The sequence below is a fragment of the Chrysemys picta genome, chromosome 5 (genome assembly GCF_011386835.1).
Source record: "Chrysemys picta bellii isolate R12L10 chromosome 5, ASM1138683v2, whole genome shotgun sequence".
Taxonomy (NCBI): Eukaryota; Metazoa; Chordata; order Testudines; family Emydidae; genus Chrysemys; species Chrysemys picta.
In genome coordinates, this window is record NC_088795.1 from 75,694,865 (window position 1) to 75,718,471 (window position 23,607).

The 23,607-nt window shown below is 40.5% G+C and overlaps 1 protein-coding gene across 28 annotated transcripts in view; it reads right to left on the bottom strand.

The window, feature by feature from the left end:
* The window catches only part of GPM6A (glycoprotein M6A), a 335,818-nt gene that overhangs the window by 53,033 nt on the left and 259,178 nt on the right, over positions 1-23,607 (bottom strand). For 27 of the 28 annotated variants that reach the window (XM_008163109.4, XM_065596661.1, XM_065596665.1 and 24 more), the window contains one exon: positions 13,790-13,982. The exons of the other annotated variant lie outside the window; for it this stretch is intronic. In XM_008163109.4, coding sequence (XP_008161331.1) covers positions 13,790-13,982 — 193 coding nt within the window. The remainder of the gene's footprint in view (positions 1-13,789; positions 13,983-23,607) is intronic. 28 annotated transcript variants of the gene reach the window in all.

Genomic DNA, 23,607 nt, shown 5'->3' on the forward strand with positions numbered 1-23,607 from the left:
TCTAAAATTTTAAGGCCAGAAGGGTCCATTATGTTCATCTAGTCTGACTTCCTACATAACACAAGCCATAAACCAGTTGTGGGCAACCTGCAGCCTGTCAGGGTAATCCACTGGCAGGCTGTGAGACAGTTTGTTTACAAACCACTTTGCCCACCACTGCCATAAACCCTGACATGGTAATTTCTACATCAAAATGCATGTTGTATGGACCCAAGACCAGCTGTGCCTGTTAGATACCTGCTAACTAAACTCCTTGGTTACCAACAAAAAAAGATGAACATCGCCTTCAAAGATTGACAAAAGCTCAGGCCATGTGGAGTTTAAGTATTCCAAGAGGCTGGAGCTCTTTCACATCTGAGGGGAAAGAATCAGGCTCTCTATGATTGGGGTGCTCTTGGAGAACAGATAGAAAATGTGCTGGGCTGGCATGCTGATTATCTGAAGGTTTCCCTTGAGGCGTTCACATAATAGGGATTATCCTCTTTTTGAAGACGAAGACCAGCATGCTCTGTCATCAATCTTTGCACAGAACTCCTCTACGAACTAAGTGACAGAATACATCCATTTATTATTTGTTTTGCTGAATAAGGACGGTGTGTGGAACAGACAGTGCAAAGAGCCGCGATTAAGAGGCTTTTCTGATTGGTATTTGTATATCCAAAGTTTGCCAGTATTGCCTCTCCCAAGATTATACATTGGTTATACTCCTATTGAGCACACTTGGAGGCAATAGCTTTTCAGGCATTAGGAGCCAGATCCTTGACTGGTGTAAATCAGTATAGCTCCTTTGAAATAAATGGACCTACACTGATTTACAACTGAGGATCTGGTCCCCAAAATCCTGTTAGCTATGAGCCTTTCCTGTTTTTACTGCGTCCCAAAATGGATTAATACTGTAGGAATTCTGAAGCAATTACACGGTGCAGCCTAAGCACTCTCCATCGTGAATGCTGAAAAATTAGTAATCAGTCAACAGAAAATGAGAGATCTTTTCTATCCAAGCTGCTTTATACTGCTTTGGAATGCTCAAAATTGTACCCAAGGCAGGGGATTTTTATTTAATTAAAATACATATGTATTGCAAGCACTTGATGATGATTAACAGAAACAATACTCTCCTTGGATTTGCCTTGTGCCACTTGACTCTCTCACTGTGCAGAAAGCACTGTTAATAACATATTTCTCTCTCTCTCTCTGTACATACTTCTATTTGAATAAGGAATAAAGTCCTACTATTACTGCAGTTTAGTTGTCTATCCAGATACCACATTTAGTATTACTGTGAAATTAATTTCCCAGCATTTGGCAGCATTGTATAATTCTACTTTTCATATCAGTCTGAACGTATAATGAGACAAGGTAGATGAGGTAATATCTTTTATTGGACCAACTTCCCTTGGTGAGAGAAACAAGCTTTCGAGTTTACACACAGCTCTTCTTCAGGTCTGGAGAAGAGCTCTGTGTAAGCTCGAAAGCTTGTCTCTCTCACCAGCAGAATATCTGTTCAATAACAGATATTACCTCACCCTCCTTGCCTCTCTAATATCCTGGCTACCACAACACTGCATACAATGAATGTATAATGTAACTTCTCCAAATAAAGATAACGGAATCAAGAAGAATACAGGCATTGAAAAGATTGTAAATACAATAAAACTCAAAGGTAATAAATTGAACACAACATTAAATTCTTTCCAGATACTTAGTGGTTTAAAATATTTCTATTTCCAAGTTAACAAAAATAAATGCAATTCTCACAGATAAATTCAATGGGTATAGCAGGCACTAAAATACTGATTTGATTAGCACAGCTCAATTCATTTTTTAAATTTATTTTTCAAGGTTGACAGATACACTTCACAAAAATAAACATCGATTTTTTTGTGGTGGGGAGAGGTGTTCAGGCCTTTTAAAATTTGAGTAATGTTTTTTGTTCCTGGGATATTAATGCCACTAATCAATAGACAACAGAATACAAGTGTAGCACATGGGTTATGAAACTAGGCACATTTCTTTTAATATTATATGCCACAATGAAAGACTGGTTACTACTCAGAGGCCAGGAATCAAATTCACTCATGCTGGCAGAGAGAGGTGTAATTTATTTGTCTCTGTACCAGCTGATCCCCCAGTACCCTTGGGGGAGTCATCCTGAGGGAAGGCAAAGAATGACATTGCCACCTGCCCTGCCTCTGAGCTTCCACTTTGCAGGGGCAGCTTTACGGCTTCAATTTTTGTGTGTGTGGGGAATCCACAGAAGCCCTACCCTTGGAGAATGCTGAGGAGATGCACTGATCCTTTGCATTTAGCAGTTTCCCTAGCTAAGTCCCATTTTTTGCCCTGTCAGCCACTCACTAGAAGGCACTTTACAACCACTTTCTGCCCATGCACCATCCCTCACATTAGGCTTCTGAGGTCCTGTGACTGGGTGTCCACCAAACAAATGCGGGTTAAATCTAGTCCCTAAGCTACTGAATTTATCAAACTCAATGCCACTTAATTTATGCGCAACGTCATAAAGGCGGATTTGGTAATAGCTGTTTCCATGTATAAAGTTAAATTCTGGAGAATTAAGAAACAGCATAAGCAAGCAGAAAGAAGGAATTATTAATATCCATACATTGTATAGAGAGTAAGGCTGGAGCAAACCAAATAACACCACAATTAAGGCGAAAGAGTGTACAATGCCTCAGAAAAAAAGAAAAATGTAAGTTATAAGAAAACATTAATGTGGCTCCATGCGGGACTTTTCAGAGATATCGGGTTAATACAGAGCTTGTACTAGGAGTGGGAATTGGGAAAGGACAAAATGGGAATATATGGTGGTCAATTAAAGATTGCAATGAAACGATAAAACAGAATGTGTTAATGCTAGAAAAAGTAGCTAGGGGGCAAAAGTGTGTCAATCCCACCTGAAGTACACTCCAGCAGCAGAACAAGTGCACTTACCTCTATTTCCCTTCTACGGAATCCTCAAAACAAGCTTTCTTGCCTCAAAAATACTCCTTTATTGGGCAGGTATATTACAAAAATGTAGTGCAAAACAATCCAAACATCCCAAACATAGTCTATTTCTCCCACCCAGTGTATTTAGTCCTTAAATCCCACATCCTCTAGTCCATCATTTTAGCACATACTGTGTTCCATCACCTTTCACCATACTTGGGCTCTTCTTCTGTCCTCTCCTGTTCTTTTACCAGGACTGCCACCACAGCCCTTCCAGTTGGAGTGGAATCCTGCTCTTCCCAGCAGGAATCTCTACAGCCTCTGCTGTGGTTCGTCCCCACCAGAAGAGATTCCATCATTCCCCCTATTCCATTGACCTCTTCCAGCTCTGCAGCACAACATCACTGGTGGGTAAGACTTCTGCCACTCCCCTGACTTCAGCCCTCTGCTCTGGCTCAGAAGTCAGCAGGCAGTTCCCTCTGCAGCTCTCTGACTTCAGCCCTCTCCAGTCCTGGATCTCTGGTTTGGAGAGGCCAGAAAGCAAACCCCACTTGCTGCCCTCCTGCCTTCAGCCTTTCCCCAGCAACAGCTTCCTTCAGGGACCTTCTACAGCCTCCTGGTCTCCATCAGCTCTCACCTGCCAATGTCTCTGAGTCTTTCAGGCAGCTCTCACCTGCCCCTGTTCCCTAGGACTCAGGTGTCCTCTTATAAAGCTGAGCTGGGGGTCAGATGCCCAGTCACAGGGCACTGGCCTGTTCCCTCTAAAAGGGCCAGTGACACCCTTTGACAAAGGGCCTTTACAAATCCTGTCTATTGGTGAAAGGAAAAAAAATACTCTAAAGGAACTAGGACAAGTAATAACTGAGATTCCTTTCTAGGCTGTGGCGCTGTACATTTCAAGTAGAATTTCATGTAGAACCAAATTAAAGCATTTTCTAACCTATTAATAAATTGATGAAGTGGGTATTCACCCATGAAAGCTTATGCTCCAATACATTTGTTAATCTATAAGGGCCACAGGACTCTTTGTTGCTTATTACAGATCCAGACTAACACGGCTACCTCTCTGATACTTAATAAATTATGTTAGCAATATTATCTCCATTCAACTTGTTGGGAACTGCATAAAGGAAAGTTTATAGGTTTGTTGCACATGATATGTAGCATGTGAATTCACACTGCTTCTTGTTCTTTAAGGGGCAGATTCCGATAGCTTACTCTCATTGGGTAACACATGATCCTAATGATGTCAACAGAGCTATTTGTAGAGCAAGGTGCTACTCAGTAAAAGTAAGGGTATGAGAAGCTGTCCCTAATTCATCGCCATCTAAATGCTTACTTGTTAATTCCTAGATTGTTTGCTTCTTTAGGGGATGGAGGCTTGAGGTAAAATTCTGCACTTTACCTTCAAAAGGCACAACAGACAACTTACAATCAAGGTAGAGTATGGACTATGGTGGCTTTAAACCACCAGTTTATGATTTTTGTAATATATCCAACTATTGAAGTGTGTACAGAAATATTTTGTTTTTACCAGATTACACCGTGCTCTTGTAAAGATTTACATGTGCAAGTAAGGTTATGCATGAGAGCTGCCCACTGACGTCAATGCAAGCATATGCAGGAACAAAGCCTTATATTGCAATAAGATCAGGGATGGCAACTGAATTATGCTGTCACCCTTAGGGTTGATTCCACCCTTATTGGGTTGTGACACATTGACAGGACAGAATAAGAAACTCACACAGCCTCTGGTCTTGCTTGTTAAATCTTCTAGGTAAATAGAGGACATCAGTCTCCAGAATTCTCAGTTTGGTAAATTCAACAAGCACCTTTGTTTATGTGGTTTGTTTTGTTTTTCTTTTTTTTTAAAAAAAAGATTGATTTCTCCGAAGGAAATTTATTTTTGGCAATTTGTTGATTTGCCTCCTAAGCTGTTCCTTCCTGCTGTGTTATGATTTTGAAAGCCCCCTATTTAATGACCTCTTCTGTTATTCATTAGATTTCTTTTTATGCATTGATTACAATCTCTTTTTTTTTTTGCTCTTTGCTCATTAAATTGTTGCTACATCTATGTTTGTTTAGGTCTGACTAGATTTGTGCAAATGCCTCCTAAATGTTGTTTTATTTATATAAGAATATTTATTGTCTTTGCTTTTATTAGAATATGGAGTGTCAGATTGCTATGCAACATAGCTCTTTTTGTAAGAGGGTGGAATTTTCCTCACTGCCTAAGATTGCAAATGTATTTGGCCAAATGCTGGCATACTCCACTGACTTTAATGTAGTTATACCAATTTATATCAGCTAAGGATCTGGCCCACTGTCTTTGGCATAAAAACTTTCTGATGTTATTTTTATCAAGCTTTATTTTGTACATGTAACCAAATCATTCCAATGACAGAGCAACTGTCTCCTTTATTTAAATAGTGTTTTAATTGAAATTGAAATTGAAATTTATTCGTTAATATTATTTTGCTCTTTATCATGTTTGCTCTTTAAATGAGTTTCTATTAACCTCTAACACATTAATACAAATAAAAGTAGTTGGGAGTTTACTCATGCATAGGCCTGAGGCCAACACTCAGCACAGCAGTGATTTTCATTCTTAAAGCACAAATTTTCATTCTTAAAGCACCAACCAAAGCATTATCAATGTGCAGCCATATTCTGACTATCATCAACCCACTTGCCAGAAGGAAAATAATCTGAGCAGAGCGTCATGCAGATGAAGCCCTGCTAAGCCAGGACAATATGCACCATAACCCCTGATCCTATCCTAGAATATACCTCCACAAACACATATAAATTCCATACTTGTTACAATGTATGCTCTTAGGAAAAAATGGGCTAAGGGCAAATACCTATTAATGGTAATTTTAAAGGACATTGTTGACTCAATACAGCATTAAGGTCTATTGTCTAAAAACATTAGAATAATACTTTTAAAAAACTGATTGTTGCATCATTTTCTAAAGAATCTGTTATGGTTGATTCTGTAAATATGAAGTTGGAAAGTTCTTTAGAAGTTTATTATTATTAAGTGGATAGTGCATATGAATCCAGTTTAGAAACATTATAATACATGATTTAATTAACTATTTAAATAATTTTATATAATGGAATGTGCAGTAATAATCCTCATGAAAAGTTGGTGCATCTCTTTAGATGACTCTACGGTTAACAATTCTACATTTTTCTTTCAAATTATCAAGCGTGACTAGGGATATTTTAGAATTATCTTTTAAAACAATTAAAGCTGCTCAAAACACAAACACATGCAATGACAAACAGTTTAACTCATATTTATTACTTTATAGCAGGTCCCAGAAGCCCCAATCAGGTTCAGGGCTCTACTATGATAGGTGCTGTACAAACAAATATAAAGGCACCATCTCTGGCCTCAAAGAGTTTATAATCTAAATTGTGTCCATGCAGGTAGAACGGGGGCGGTCAAACTACAACCTACGAGCCAGATCTGGCCCCTCAGGGCTTTGGATCCGGCCTGTGGGATTGCCCCCCGTGGCCCCGCGCCACTCTCAGAAGCAGCCGGCACCACGTTCCCGTGGCCCCCGGCTGGGGGGTGGAGCGGGGGGAGAGGGCTCCGTGCATTCCCCTTGCCTCCAGGCATCGCCCCCCGCAGCTCCCATTGGCCAGGAATGGGGAACCGTGGCCAATAGGAGCTTCGGGGGAGGTACCTGGAGGCGTGGCAAGGGCAGCACATGCGGAGCCCTCCACCCCCACTTCCTCCCCCAGAGGCCGCAGCGCTTCCTGGAGTGGCACGGCATGGGGCCGGGTCAGGCATGCAGGGAGCCTGCCCTGGCCCTGGTGCGCGCTGCTGCCACCCCGGAGCTGCTTTAGGTAAGCGGCACCGGGCTGGAGCCCGAACCCTGCTGGCACCCCACCCCCCAACTCCATGCTCTAAGCCCCCTGCCTGCACCTCCCACCTCTCCTGCAACCCAACCCCCTGCCCTGAGCCCCCTGCCGCACCTTGCACCCCTCCTGCACCCCAATCCCCTTCCCTGAGCCCCCTCCCAGTCTGCACCCCTCCTGCACCTGTGCCGAGCCTCCTGCTGCACTCCACACCCCTCCTGCACCCCAACCCCCTTCCCTGAGCCCCCTCATACACCTCACACCCCTCCTCTGCCCCAATCCCTTACCCTGAGCCCCTTCCTGCACACCGCCCCCCCTCCCACACCCCGCACTCCCTCCCGCACCCCAACCCCCTGCTCCGGCCCTGCATACAATTTCCCCACCCAGATGTGGCCCTTGACCCAAAAAGTTTGCCCACCCCTGAGGTAGAACTTTATGTTTCTGTGGAGTGCCAATTGAAGTTAATGGGATTTTGCACTGATGGAAGGGGCTGCCTTTGCAGATCCAATTGCAGAATCCAAAGAAGAGAAGTGACATACAAATGTGTGGGGAGACAGATACATTAGTTAGATATTTTTTTAAATGACAAATGTATATTTCTAATGTAAGTACTAGCTTTCTCCGTATGTTCTTTATTAGGAGTTACAGTAAAAGGAGGTCTTGAGGATGGATTTGAAGGAGGAAAAGGTAGTAATCTTACTGGTCAGTTCAGGGAGAGTATTTCATGGGTAAAAAGTTGCAAGGAAGAAGGTACAGAGACCTTCATAGGTAGTAAAAAAGTCAAATCATTTTTTCAACTAATTTATACATGTGTGTTCCTCCATTCGGATCTTGTATAGCACATTTTTATTTATCTATACGTCAGCATTTATAAATTGTCTTTTCTATAGCATCTAAGTGCAGAGGTTCAGCTCCAATTAATTTTTGTCTTAGCGCTAGTATATACATTTCTGGATATTCAGGATTTATAATGGAAACACTGAAATATCCTTTAGAATAAGCAACAGTGGCCATTCTGAATGGAGTGAGCATCTTGATCTTGGGTAGATAAATTAGTCAGAGTCATGGATGTTATTAACAACCCCACACAAACAAAAAATAGTCCCTGTTGTGTGCACATTAAATAATGCACCATCACACACAAGATCAATCATTTATCCTATATCCTTTTAGGATCTAGATTTTACCAGCGCCTCTATAGTGATACTACCCCAAACCTTAACTATGGTCCTAATTAAGCTGTTAATAATCAAAGTCAAGAACAGAAATTGCAGAGTCTCAGATAAATAAATGATTAAGCACTACAGAACTCAAACCACATTGAGCCAACCCAATGCCTATTTATGTTGTAACCGCAAAATATTTATAATAATTACAAACTGAGCGCATAAATATGCATGAATTTCTGAGTCCATAAAAGTTTCATTTGATCCATTTTTCATCTTCCTAGAATCTTTGCTAGCTAGTTTATATCAGCTGTGATAAAAATACAGTTACATTCATTATGGTTTTTTCAGTTTATATTGTAGAGAGAGATAGGACTACTTGTTTTCTGTTGGGCTATTTGTAGGGCCCTACCAAATTCATGGTCCATTTTGGTCAATTTCACGGTCACAGGATTTCAAAAATAATAAATATCATGATTTCAGCTATTTAAATCTGAAATTTCATGCTGTTGTAATTGTGGGGATTCTGATCCAAAAAAGGAGTTGTGGGGTAGTCGCAGGGCCAGCTCCAGGCACCAGCCCAGCAAGCAGGTGCTTGGGGCGGCCAAGGGGAAGGGGCGGCACGTCGGGCTGTTCGGCAGCAATTCAGCGGCGGATCCCTCTCGGAGGGAAGTACCTGCCGCCGAATACCTGCCAAAGAAGAAAGCGGCGCGGTGGAGCTGCCGGCGGAGTGCCGCCGATCGCAATTGCGGCTTTTTTTTTTTTTTTTGCCGCTTGGGGTGGCAAAAACCCTGGAGCCGGTCCTGAGTAGTCGCAAGGTTATAATAGGGGAAGCTGTGGAGGCTACTATCCTTACTTCTGCTCTGTTGCTGGCGGTGGCTATGCCTTCAGAGCTGGGCAGCTGGAGAGTGGTGGCTGCTGGCCGGGAGCCCAGCTCTGAAGGCAGTAGCAGCACAGAAGTAAGAATGCATGGTGTATGGTATTGCCACCCTTACTTCTGCGCTGCTGCCTGCAGAGCTGGGCCCTCAGTCAGCAGTCGTCACTCTCTGGCTGCCCAGCTCTGAAGGTACCAGCACAGAAGTAAGGGTGGCCTGGTATGGTATTGTCACCCTTACTTCTCCGCTGCTGCTGGCAGGGCGCTGCCTTCAGAGCTGGGCACCTGGCCAACAACCACTGTGCAGAAGTAAGGGTGGCAATACTGTGACCCCGCCTAAAATTACCTTGCAACCCTCCTGCAACTCCCTTTTGGGTCAGGACCCCCAATGTGAGAAACGCTGGTCTCCCCCCATGAAATCTGTATAGTATAAGGTAAAAGCACACAAAAGACCAGATTTCATGGGGGGAGACCAAATTTCAGGGTCCATGACACGTTTTTCATGGCCATGAATTTGGTAGGGCCCTAACTATTTGACTTTCTTACTAGCTGATGCTCTTCATAGAAATGATTATGCCTCTGTATAGCCAGTGACACAGTCTGGCATTAACTAGCAATTGTTCCTGCTGATGTGATACCACATGAGCTTTCATTCCAGCCATAAATATGATGGGTAGGAGATAACTCAAGTTCAAGCACCAAACAACTCCAAGCATTTCTGAACAAAGCAAACAGGTGAAATTTATATTTCTCTGTCATATACTATGTTGAAGAGCAAAGTATAAACTATTACATAGGCTATGATTATACACTTTACATCTATACATCATGTAAACTCTTCTTCACTATACATCTAACCTGAGACTGTTAATCAGTCAAGATTCCCATTGACTTTAATGGTTTTGTCCCTATACCAATATTATTGGTGGTTCTTTTCACGCAATAGAAATAGAGACTAGAGGACGAGAAGCGTATATTAAACATGGAGGACTGCCATCATGGACTGAGGGATACCTGCCACAGATGTGATATTTTTCATTTAGGGTAAGGGAAAGAGAGTATAAGGCACTGCAGGCAAGGCAAAACCTGCAGCGGGCAAAGCTGCTCTATGGAGGACAAGACAGGTGGTAGGGTATTCTCATTGTAGATGCTCTGAAACTATGGGCATGAGCACAGTAAAAGAACTATATCGCAGAGAAGAGAACTATGGGACTCACTCCCCCACCAGACACAACAAAGCCCAAGTCTGTGGGTGTTCATGGCACTCTAAAGAGCCATCTCCTTTCTCAGGCATTAGCCTGGTGGACTTGAAGGTTAAGGGAGGCTATTTGTTTACAGAAGATGATCCTTTTCATCTGTAAAAGAAAATAGAGTTACAGGTATATGTTATTAAACTATGAAATTGTAAGGAGTGGTAGCTTTGTACATACGGACACAATAGTCATCAGCAGGGATCAAACCTGGGAACTTCAGCATCAAAAGCATAGGTTATATCAGTTTAACTGAAGGAAAAAATTAGCAGTATGAAGTAGGCTGTGATAGTCACTGAAGTAACTAAAAGACAACCCAATGACAATACCAAACCATTAGACTTTAGCATTTTTGTTTCTGGCCTAGCAAGAACAGGTCTCTGCTATCCACAGGGTGTGCTTTTCTCTATAGGTATGTGCCTGCTCCTGCTTTTAGATAGCAGTGAGTGCTTATATCTACATAAATTGCATTGCATGATTATAAAAAAATAAAACTTACTATAAGAAAATAATCTAAGATTGTAAATGCATTGAGGAGAATGAAAGCTCATAATAAATAAAGGGTGGCCTATAAGTTATGTTGTAAAGGTTTTGCACAAGTGTTTTCGTGGCGGCAGTAAAAAGACCTTTATCTACCAACCACATAGAACAGCTCTCAGATGTAGATTGATTTTTAGATTGCATGACATACTGAAACCAACATGTCAATAAACCAGAGTGAAACCATAAGCATGATTAAATATATTTCAACACAATGAGTTCCATTACACAATCCGCTTTTTACATTTTTCACTGAGGGGCACACTCTGGGTCACACAGAAACATTTCACATCACTGGCAGCATTAAGGAAAAAAGCCTCTTAAAAAAAAGAGAAAAATTGATCACTTAGGGTGGCTTTTCTCATAATTTTTCTCTATTTTTAACTTGAGATCAGAAGGTCTATCTATTATGGCAGTTCTCTGATGGAGAGGCAAGAAATCATAAAAGGGAGAAATGATTAATTTTCATTATTTACAAAATTTTGTTTCTTTCTTGACTTTCAAGACAACATGATTTACAAAGGGCATTTTGGACTGCCACCTGCTGAACTATGTTGTGACAAAACACCAATCATTGACTCTCCCTAGAAAATTACCTTTAAAGACATAATAATACGTATTAAAATCAAATAGAAAGGCAGGAAACAGAATTTGCACAGATTGTCCAGTTACAGATGGCACCTCATCGCTTTCAGTGAAAAAGTTTGCTCTCCCTCAAGATTTTATCTTGGATCTAACGTACAGAAAAATGAGCTGGAGTCAGAGATCAATGAGAGGGCTGCCAAGGAAGCAGGTGCTCTTAAGTAAGACTGAAAAAAAAAACATGGATGGAGCCAAATAATTAGATTTCAAGAAAAAATTAAATTTGCCTTTATAGCTCCTTCATCATATCCAGTGAATTATCTGCATTTGAACTGTGGCCCTTGACTGATACTTTCACTTAAGTTTTTGACAGGGGAAGCTGGAAAACTAGCTATGAACTGAGAGCATTGATTTGCAGGAGTTCTGCACTAATGGGTTCCTAGAGACTAATAAAATAAGTTACAGTCTAATAAAATGACTGATCTCTCATTCAGTGATAACACTGAACCTTAGCTGTGAAGTCAAGTTATACACATTATTCTAAATGCTGGGATTAAAAAAAAATAGCAGAAGCCACATGTTTCCCAGCTGCACTATAAACTACACTGCAGAGCAGAGAGATCAGATAACAAGCTCAGAACCCTCACTCCTAAGGTGATGAAATCTGGATATGGCAAAGTGGTGATTTACTTGATTTGCATGAACGCCTCTTGCTGACTAATCCGACAAGCAATATTGTCAGTGCCTATGAAGAAAATCCTTGCACAGTAAGGCAGGGCAGTGATAGGACAGGACTGTGATAGCCAGGAGATCTGGATTCTATTTCCAGCTCTGTCACTGCCTTTCGTGTCACTGTCACTTTCCTTGTCATGGGGGAAATCACTTTGTCCCTCCCTGAGCCCTCACAGAGAAGCTATGATGCTCCCCATAATGAAAACTAGGGTCCTTCAGCTTTGGCTAGGTCCATATGCATCAGAACTTGCTTTCAAATTCCTGAGAAGAGGATGTTTTTTATGAGGAAGGGAGGAACAGAAGAACCACCATTATCATGTGTCATTTTATTCAGATTTGATTAAGATTAGGGCACACATACACTGCGAAAACACCCGGCGGCAAGGAGTCTCAGAGTAAGGGTCAACTGACTTGGGCTCCTGAGGCTTGTGCTATAGAGCTAAAAGTAGCAGATGTTTCTGCTCAGGCTGGAGCCTGGGCTCTGTTACACACTCCCCTCACCAGGTTTCACAGCCCAGTCTCCAACCTGAGCGGGAAAGTCTACAATGCTACTTTTAGCTACTTTTGTAGTGAGCCCATGCCAGTTGATGCAGGCTCTGAGGGTACATCTACACAGCAAAGAAAAACCCACAGCTGGCCTTTGCCAGCTGACTCAGGATTGCGGCCCTCGGGCTGCAGGGCTATTTCATTGCTGTGTAGAGTTCCAGGCTCGGGCTGGAGCCCGAGCTATGGGACCCTCCCACCTTGCAACTTGTTTGCAAAATGGCACAGAGAGAAAGTTGATGTTGCAATGAACAACACTCAAGTCTGTAAGTTTTTCCAGGGGAATTTCCACAGGTTGGAGAAGGGAGCATACCTTGTTGAGCAGCTATTCACAAACTCTGTTCATTCCCTGTCTTCTAGACCTGTGGAGTCCAGTGTTGTCAACTCTTGTGATTTTATTGTAAGTCTCATGATATTTGGGGGTTTTCTTAAAGCCCCAGCTCCTGAAGTTGTGTTATTACATGAGAATCTCAGCTTTCACTTAAAGTAAGTTTCTAGCCTTCATAGCTGTAGAGAAAGTTTGAAAATGTGAACCCTAAAGGCTCAAAAACAAGAAGGGCAAATTAAAAGCACCCAACATTGATTATTTAAAAAACAAAGGCTAATGATTTTTAAGTCAATCATATGGTTTTGGGGAGACAGACTCATGAGTTTTGAATGGTTGGCAAATGTGAAGTCCTCATCATTGTTTGGCTTGTATGGTTGTGCATAGGGTCTCCATATCCCCCGCTATTGCAGGAGTATGGCTTTCCCATCCCTCTTCCACCTTTGCTAGAACATTTGGCTTTTAGTAAGGATTACCATTTTTCTAAATTCTTTGTAACCACTTGAAAATGTGTTTGATAGGTATCATAGTTAATTACTTATGCAAAGCAAAACTATGACTGATGTTTACAGTGAATTACTTATAATGAATGAATATTTTTATATATTACATAATGCACTGTAATTACTTAATCCGTTTAATAAAAATTATAAATATGGGGAACATCCATAAAGATCACAAAATACATTAAATATTAAAAATTACATCAATTATTGAGTAAACAATAGCTAAAAGTTACTACTAGATTCAAAAGTTTATTAAAAATTACTTATAGAAAAGAAAGCTATTAGCACTGTTAGAATTACAGTTACTGTGCTTATCTTATACTATTGCATGTACTTGGGTTATACTATTTGTGCTTTTTATTTAAGCGTACTTTCATGAATCACATTTTTCTTCCTTTTCTTAATTTTCAGCCATCTAAAAACAAAGTCACAACAAGTTAAACAATGCTTACATGGTAAAGACATCAATAATGTCCCCAGCAGCTCTTGCCATCTCAAAGTAGGTTTGCAGAATGTTGACAGTTCCTGAGAGTGCTTCATGTCCACAGCCACAGAAGAGTGCGACCCCAGCATACAGCAGGATGGTGGCAATCAATGAGGCATAGGGAATACCCCCCAAGCACTTGATGCAGCATTCAAAGCACCCTGCATAGGAAAGAAAATAATATTATAACACTTTTTATTGTCTGTCTGTTCTAAAAGCATCAGCACCTTTTTTGATGTAAGGCAATATTTGTGTTCATGGATATGGTATATGCACTCTGGAAATTGAAGACTGCGGGTCACGGAAAGAGCATGTCAGCCATCAGCAATACAACTTTGCCTACACTGTCACTGTCCTCAGCATCAGAAAATGGAGGGTGATTCATTCAGCTCTTATGCTTTCTCAATTGTTGTTTGACCCATTAAACACCAACAATCCTGACTAAAAGGAAACTATTAAGCAGTGTGAATTCCCTGTGCTTCTGGTGTTTCTATTCAGAGCAGATTACCATGCTGAAACTAGGCTAAACCTATAATCATTACTCTAGTTGCTCAGCTAATGGATTATAAAAGAGGACCTAAACAAAACCAAAAAGGAGGATGGTACAGTAATCAGGGCAGTGGCCTGAGGCTCAGTAGAACTACATTCAATTCTCTGCTCCACCACAGACTATCTGTGTGAGATTGGGCAAGTCATTTAGTTTCTCTGTGCCTCAGTTCCCTTCTGTAAAACAGGGATAATACCTCACTGGCATGTTGGAGTGAGGATAAACACATACTCTGGCACTCAGATATAACTTAGATAATTTTTTCACATCTGAGCTCCGACTACAGTGACAAAAGTACCGGTAAAAAATCCTCAATCCACTTAGAGCCTGGTTTGACTTTTACACCAGTATAACTCCACTTACTCTAGGGTCATTGCTCCTGATTTACATCAGTCTAAGTGAAATCAGAAAAGGACCTAGAAAATGAAAATAGTTTAGCTATTACAGGTGAACCACAAAGCTTTAATGCTGTACAGTGGCTTAACTTTTAGACCTCTAAGGTTGAGTATATTCAGCCTTAGATTACTACAACGAGTTTATTCAGATCCCATGTCTCTTTTCTTCTCCTGCAGCACTTACATTTCTCTTCCCAGATCCCCTACACTTTCTTCCACACCAAGAGGCAGAAGATGGCACTTGCCTCCCAGAATAGAGAGCCTCATGATTTCTGCCCATCTACATTCACCTCCCAGGAAGCCTGTCTACATGCAGCATCTCTAGACTCCTTCTCAAAGTCTCTCCAAGTCTGGCATGACCTCCTAATGCACGCTTCCTGCTAGAGGAGAATAGACAAGAACCAGTAGCAGAGGGAAGATAGGTAGCTTCTTTGTTGGGTTATGGTTAAACAGGTAAAAATATTGACCAAACTCAACCGTCCAGTGACTACAAACTTTCTCTTCCAACCACAGTACCAATTTAGGCCCAAATTTTAGGATTTGGGGCAGAAGAGGAAGGAGCTGAGGAGTATAGAATTTTTAATATTAGAGGGACAATATCATGTTAAAAATTAAGGGCCAGATCCTCAGCTGATGTAAACTGGTACACTTCAGTTGACTTCAATAGATCTATGCCAATCTGTGCCAGATGAGGAGATACCTCTCACTTTTTCAAAAATACAGATTCCCATACTTATCTTAACTTAGATAACTGAAACTGAAAGATTTATAAATGCTATATTTCCTTTTTTGCACTTAATTCAGCCTGGGCAATAAAAGTAGGCTTTTTGTTCTTTCAGTTCTAGCCTGTTCCATTTTCTGCTTTTCATGTATTAGCAAAATTCTACTGCGTATTTTTATTAATCTCATTTATGTTCCTTTGCCTAGTTTTTGCAGCATTAAAAATAGTTACGAAGATTACACAATTATTTACTTCATAAAGACATTAATCAGTCACTGTAGTGGGGTATTTAACGCCCCCCCCCAAAAGAAACCTGTTCTCTTTTTTTTAAATCCATGAATTTTATATTACATATTAACTGCGACTAATATATATAAGGGCTGTCGTAAAGGCTGTCGATTACTCGCACTTAACTCATGCGATTAACTCAAACAATTTATTGTGATTAATCGCACTGTTAAACAATACAATACCAATTGAAATTTATTAAATATTTTTGGATGTTTTTCTACATTTTAAAATATATTGATTTCATTTACAACACAGAATACAAAATGTATGGTGCTCGCTTTATATTATTATTTTTTATTACAAATATTTGCACAGTAGAAATGATAAACAAAAGAAATAATATTTTTCAATTCACTTCATACAAGTACTGTAGTGCAATCTCTTTATTGTGAAAGTGTAACTTACAAATGTAGATTTTTTTGTTACATAACTGCATTCAAAACAATGTAAAACTTTAGATCCTACAAGTCCTACTTCTTGTTCAGCCAATTGCTAAGACAAACAAGTTTGTTTACATTTACGGTATATACTGCTGCCTGCTTCTTATTTACAATGTCACCTGAATGTGAGAACAGGAGTTTGCATGGAACTTTTGTAGCCAGCATTGCAAGGTATTTACATGCCAGATATGCTAAACATTCGTATATCCCTTCATGCTTTGGCAACCATTACAGAGGACATGCTTCCATGCTGATGATGCTCAGTAAAAAAAATAGTATGTTAATTAAATTTGTGACTGAACTCCTTGGGGGAGAATGATATGTCTCCTGTTCTGTTTTACCTGCATTCTGCCATACATTTCATGTTACAGCAGTCTCGGATGATGATCCAGCACATGTTGTTCATTTTAAGAACATTTTCACAGCAGATTTGACAAAACGCAAAGAAGGTACCAATGTGAGGTTTCTAAAAATAGCTACAGCAACACTCCGATGAGGAAACTATAGAACCGGAACCACCAAAAAAAAAGAAAATCAACCTGCTGGTGGCATCTGTCTCAGATGATGAAAATGAACATAAGTCGGTCCACTCTGCTTTGGATCATTATCGAGCAAAACCTCTCATCAGCATGGACGCATGTCCTCTGGAATGATGGTTGAAGCATGAAGGGACATATGAATGTTTAGTGCATCTGGCACGTAAATATCTTGTGACACCGGCTACAACAGTACCATGCTGAGGGACAGAGGGACCTAGACAAATTAGAGGATTGGGCCAAAAGAAACCTGATGAGGTTCAACAAGGACAAGTGCAGAGTCCTGCACTTAGGATGGAAGAATCCCATTCACTGTTACAGACTAGGGACCGAGTGGCTAGGCAGCAGTTCTGCAGAAAAGGACCTAGGGATTACAGTGGACGAGAAGCTGGATATGAGTCAACAGTGTGCCCTTGTTGCCAAAAAGGCTAATGGCATTTTGGGCTGTATAAGTAGGGGCATTGCCAGCAGATCGAGGGACGTGATCATTCCCCTCTATTCAACATTGGTGAGGCCTCATCTGGAGTACTGTGTCCAGTTTTGGGCCCCACACTACAAGAAGGATGTGGAAAAATTGGAAAGAGTCCAGTGGAGGGCAATAAAAATGATTAGGGGGCTGGAGCACATGAGTTATGAGCAGAGGCTGATGGAACTGGGATTGTTTAGTCTGCAGAAGAGAAGAATGAGGGGGGATTTGATAGCTGCTTTCAACTACCCGAAAGGGGGTTCCAAAGAGGATGGATCTAGACTGTTCTCAGTGGTACCAGATGACAGAACAAGGAGTAATGGTCTCAAGTTGCAGTGGGGGAGGTTTAGGTTGGATATTAGGAAAAACTTTTTCACTAGGAGAGTGGTGAAGCACTGCAATGGGTTACCTAGGGAGATGGTGGAATCTCTTTCCTTAGAGGTTTTTAAGTTCAGGCTTGACAAAGCCCTGGCTGGGATGATTTAGTTGGAATTAGGTCCTGCTTTGAGCAGGGGGTTGGACTAGATGCCTCCTGAGGTCCCTTCCAACCCTGATATTCTATGATTCTATGCGAACTCCTGTTCTCACTTTCAGGTGACATTGTAAACAAGAACCAGGCAACATTATCTCCTGCAAATTGTAGCCAAACTTGTTGGTCTGAGTGATTGGCTGAAGTAGGACTGAGTGGATTTGTAGGCTCTAAAGTTTTACATTGTTGCATTTTAATGTTGTTTTTTTATATATAATTCTACATTTGTAAGATCAACTTTCATGATAAAGAGATTGCACTACAGTACTTGTTTTAGATGAACTGAAAAATACTATTTTTTCTGTTTTTTACTGTGAAAATTTTTGTAATAAAAATAAGTATAAAGTGAGCACTGTACACTTTGTATTCTGTGTTGTAATTGAAATCAATATATTTGAAAATGTAGAAAATATCCCAAAATATTTAAATAAATGGTATTCTATTATTGTTTAAGAGCGTGATACATTTTTTAAATCATGCGATTAATCACAATTAATTTTTTTAATTGCTTGACAGCCCTAATATATGAGAAAGGCAAATTTTGAGGACTATACTACATAAAAATGCCTCATTTCTAGGAATATTTCCATGGTTTATATAAAACTCTTAAAAACTTCAGCATTGTATCATTATGGTAATCTCAGTCCATGAGAACTGGAGTGAAACTGACTAGGAAATGATCAGACTATCTTAACCATCCAAGCTGAGAGCATAGCAAAATAATAAATAGCCTACATGGGAAAGTAAATCATAGGTTTGGGGGTTGGTGGTTTTTAATTCTGTAAATTTTAATCTGTAAGATTATCACTAAACAACACAGGGAATTAAAAAAAAACATATTTGAAGCCAGATTCTCTGCTCTGGTCAAGCTGTGCTTGGCAGAAGATCAGACAGGGGTGGGAACTGCCCATAAGTCACCTTTGTGGTCCCATGATCCTAACTCAGCACTGGGTTGATCTACCAAGACAAATAAGACCATTCTTAAGGTGCCAGCTGCCAACAGCCCCCACGGACCATTCCAGAAACTGAGTATCATGCTGGTATAGGAGGCATGGCCAGGGCAATGCCTCCTTTTCCCCAGACATGTTCCTTGCCAACAGAATTCTGGAGCGATGTTGGCAACACTACAGTGTTAAAGGATTGCCTTACATGGGGGGAATTTTCCATTGGCCGTGTCTGCACGTCTTAAGGCAGCTTTGAACTGAGAGGATTAACTCCATTAGATCATGTACTCTTTGGTGCAGGGACTGCGGGTGAAATCCTGTACCACATGAAGTCAGTGGGAATATTGCTGTTGACCTCCCTGGGGCACGGATTTCATCCTGTTTCTTCCAGCGTGTGCATGGACAGTGACTGTGGGGAATTATCATAACAGAAATAATAGATAATAATGAAGTCAGTAGAATTATACAGATGTGAAACCAGTGTAAGAAGAGATCAGGCTCACAAAAGACATGTTCAGAAACAAACTACTCAACACATTTGCCTAAAGACCTCCAATCACATATTTGTATATTGATTTTAAAGACACCCATCCTGGTAATACACTGGGAAATCAGTGTTTTAAAATAAGCAGTGAACATAAATATCAGACCATATGAGTTGGGAAGGAGTATCTGGCTAATATACGCAATGATGGAATACCAATATCATTTGAACAACTGCAACAAATACACCTACCAACAGTATTCCCATATTTCTGGAATTACGTACCACTCAACTACTATATAAAAGGAAATTAGATAATTAACTTCAATGAATCCATTTTACATTAAAAATAATTACATATAACAAGCATCAAAACTTCCACCATAAAATTTACTAATTTCATAAGTCTCAAAACATCACACCACTCATCAAAAAAGAGAACTTGATATTATTAAGGAACATTTTGGCAAGACTAATGGAAAGTGCTAATAGATAAACCAATCCAAAGTGACTAAACAACTAATGCATAAAAGGACTCCACAAATTAGGACTAATTCCCATTGATTTCTTCTGGTGATGTAAAAAGAGAGAGAAAGAAAGCAGTAATGTGGTTATGCTAAGAACAAATTATGGCATCAAAATAGCACATAAGACATACACATAATTAAACCTACTAGTATAATTCTCATCCTTCCATCCTAAAGATGTGTAATTGTCTATACTTGCAAACTTGCTAAAAATATTACTATATTATAGGTTTCAGAGTAACAGCCGTGTTAGTCTGTATCCGCAAAAAGAAGAACAGGAGTACTTGTGGCACCTTAGAGACTAACAAATTTATTAGAGCATAAGCTTTCGTGGACTACAGCCCACTTCTTCGGATGCATATAGAATGGAACATATATTGAGGAGATATATATACACACATACAGAGAGCATAAACAGGTGGGAGTTGTCTTACCAACTCTGAGAGGCCAATTAATTAAGAGAAAAAAAACTTTTGAAGTGATAATCAAGCTAGCCGAGTACAGACAGTTTGATAATAAGTGTGAGAGTACTTACAAGGGGAGATAGAGTTAATGTTTGTAATGGCTCAGCCATTCCCAGTCCTTATTCAAACCGGAGTTGATTGTGTCTAGTTTGCATATCAATTCTAGCTCACCAGTCTCTCTTTGGAGTCTGTTTTTGAAGTTTTTCTGTTATAATATAGCCACCCGCAGGTCTGTCACTGAATGACCAGACAGGTTAAAGTGTTCTCCCACTGGTTTTTGAGTATTTTGATTCCTGATGTCAGATTTGTGTCCATTAATTCTTTTGCGTAGAGACTGTCCGGTTTGGCCAATGTACATGGCAGAGGGGCATTGCTGGCACATGATGGCATATATCACATTGGTAGATGTGCAGGTGAACGAGCCCCTGATGGTATGGCTGATGTGATTAGGTCCTATGATGATGTCACTTGAATAGATATGTGGACAGAGTTGGCATCGGGGTTTGTTACAAGGATAGGTTCCTGGGTTAGTGGTTTTGTTCAGTGATGTGTGGTTGCTGGTGAGTATTTGCTTTAGGTTGGGGGGTTGTCTGTAAGCGAGGACAGGTCTGTCTCCCAAGATCTGTGAGAGGAAAGGATCATCTTTCAGGATAGGTTGTAGATCTCTGATGATGCGCTGGAGAGGTTTTAGTTGGGGGCTGAAGGTGACAGCTAGTGGTGTTCTGTTATTTTCTTTGTTGGGCCTGTCTTGTAGGAGGTGACTTCTGGGTACTCGTCTGGCTCTGTCAATTTGTTTTTTCACTTCAGCAGGTGGGTATTGTAGTTTTAAGAATGCTTGATAGAGATCTTGTAGGTGCTTGTCTCTATCCGAGGGATTGGAGCAAATGCGGTTATATCTTAGAGCTTGGCTGTAGACAATGGATCGTGTGGTGTGTCCTGGATGGAAGCTGGAGGCATGTAGGTAAGTGTAGCGGTCAGTAGGTTTCCGGTATAGGGTGGTATTGATGTGACCATCGCTTATTAGCACAGTAGTGTCCAGGAAATGGACCGCTTGTGTGGATTGATCTAGGCTGAGGTTGATGGTGGGATGGAAATTATTGAAATCATGGTGAAATTCCTCCAGGGCTTCTTTTCCATGGGTCCAGATGATGAAGATGTCATCAATGTAGCGCAAGTAGAGTAGGGGCGTTAGGGGACGAGAGCTAAGGAAGCGTTGTTCTAAGTCAGCCATAAAAATGTTGGCATATTGTACCCGCATGGCCCCACAATATGCCAACATTTTTATGGCTGACTTATCACTTCAAAAGTTTTTTTTCTCTTAATTAATTGGCCTCTCAGAGTTGGTAAGACAACTCCCACCTGTTTATGCTCTCTGTATGTGTGTATATATATCTCCTCAATATATGTTCCATTCTATATGCATCCGAAGAAGTGGGCTGTAGTCCACGAAAGCTTATGCTCTAATAAATTTGTTAGTCTCTAAGGTACTATATTATACCTACTGTATAATTTATCCACCTACAGCATGTATTAGTTACCTATATAGTTGTTATGCAAACTCCTCTCAGGGTGATGCACACTGTTTTGGGAAAGTGATCTAGAAAACATTTGAGAATTTTTTCTCAAGCCATGATGGTACTGAGGTATATTCACCTTTCAGGGCATGAGTCCCAGGGCCAGCAACTTAATTACACATGCACAACCGTGAACATACTAATTTGGAAATATACGTTCCACTCATTTTATTTTATTGTTCACCTTGTGCTAGAACGCTATGTGATGCAATATAAAAAGAATGATGACCATGTTCACACTAAGGTTTCAACAGTGATGTATCAACACTATTGCAACCACTGATGTATCACTACTGCTGCATGTTTGTGATAAATCTTATACAAAGTATATCTTGTAAGGGATCATTGGAAAAGTTGTAATCTGTTGAACAATGTTATGCTATTTATATTCGTGTATTATCATTGTATATGAAGTTATGAATCTTTGCTCTGTGTTTGTAACACCCACAAGCCAGATTTACATCAAGATCATCCAGCCATGGTTGATGGGCCCTTAAGAAGAATCAACTCTTCCAATGGGCTCCTCCTAAGGACCGCACAGAGAGCATACGGACAATGGAGGCCCGTTGACTCAGCAAGGCATGGAGAACATGTGAACCCTGATTCCATGTTTGTGACAATAGTTTTCCAGGCATATGGGCTGAGGATACAAATGGAGACTGAGAGATCATTCCCTGGCCTCTTTCCTGCTCCACATCACCGGATAACAATTTCTAACAAAGGGAAACTTTGAACAATGGACAGGTTCCCCCAGTCTTTTGGGTGATCCAGAGAGATGTACCACGAGCTAGGAGATTTAACATCACTGCTATTATCCTGATCTACAAACTCTGAAATCAACTGTAATGTATATAATTCATTTTAACCATTTAATAACTCTCTTTTTTATTATATTAATAAACATTTAGTTTAGTTTACTAAAGGACTGGCTACCAGTGTGGTTTTGGGGTGAGAGCCAGAAGTACATATTGATCTGAGGTGAGTGTCTGGTTCTTTGGAACTGGAAAAACCTAATATATGGGATTTCCTGTTTTTAATATTCATTTATCACAGAAGTCTGGTTTGTTTGCATGGTACATAAGGGCCTGAAGGTGACTGTGGCTTCATAATAATTAGTACAGTATTTTGGAAACACACGTTTGTTAACTGATTTGGTGAAATCTTATGATAGAGTACCCATCAGTCTGGGGTATATGTCCTGTATTCTGACCTGAGATTGGCGCTCTTAGACGTGCCCTCTACCAGGCAGTGTGACAAACTATTTAACGGGCACAATTCAGTGTCAATAGTGGCTGTGCTCACTTTGCCTCTTGTTTACCTAGATTTTTTTTTTCAATTTAAGGTTATAATATAGAACTGCTGGGGCTATATACTTTTGACATAAACCATAAGAAATGTCCCATTTCTCCAATATTGCATTTCCCCCCCTCAGCCTTGGAATTGCAAATCATAAAAGCAGTACTGGCCATTTCATTCCTCATCAATCCACAGAGAAACTATTATATCCAAATGCATCGTAGGTGGCATCCCATGGAGCTATACTATATATGTGTGGTGCCAACTTCCAAAAATGTTATTCTTAGCTACCAAAACAGGTGCACATTAAGGCTGTGATAATGGGTGTCTAAACCAGTAATAGTCCCACAAACAACTGCCTCCTCACCTCCTCACTGTGGACTATTCTTGCCCAGATTAGGAATAACCTGTGTTCTAGAATGTCCTTCATAGCTCCTGCTGTAGAAGGTCTGAAAAGTAGTCTCTGCACAGGTTTTGTGGAGGAGCCAGAATTTGCTTCTCCAATCTGTGCTGCTTTTAGTGGTTGCAAGTTATCTAATGTGCTTCTTTATGCAGCAGTCAACCATAATTTG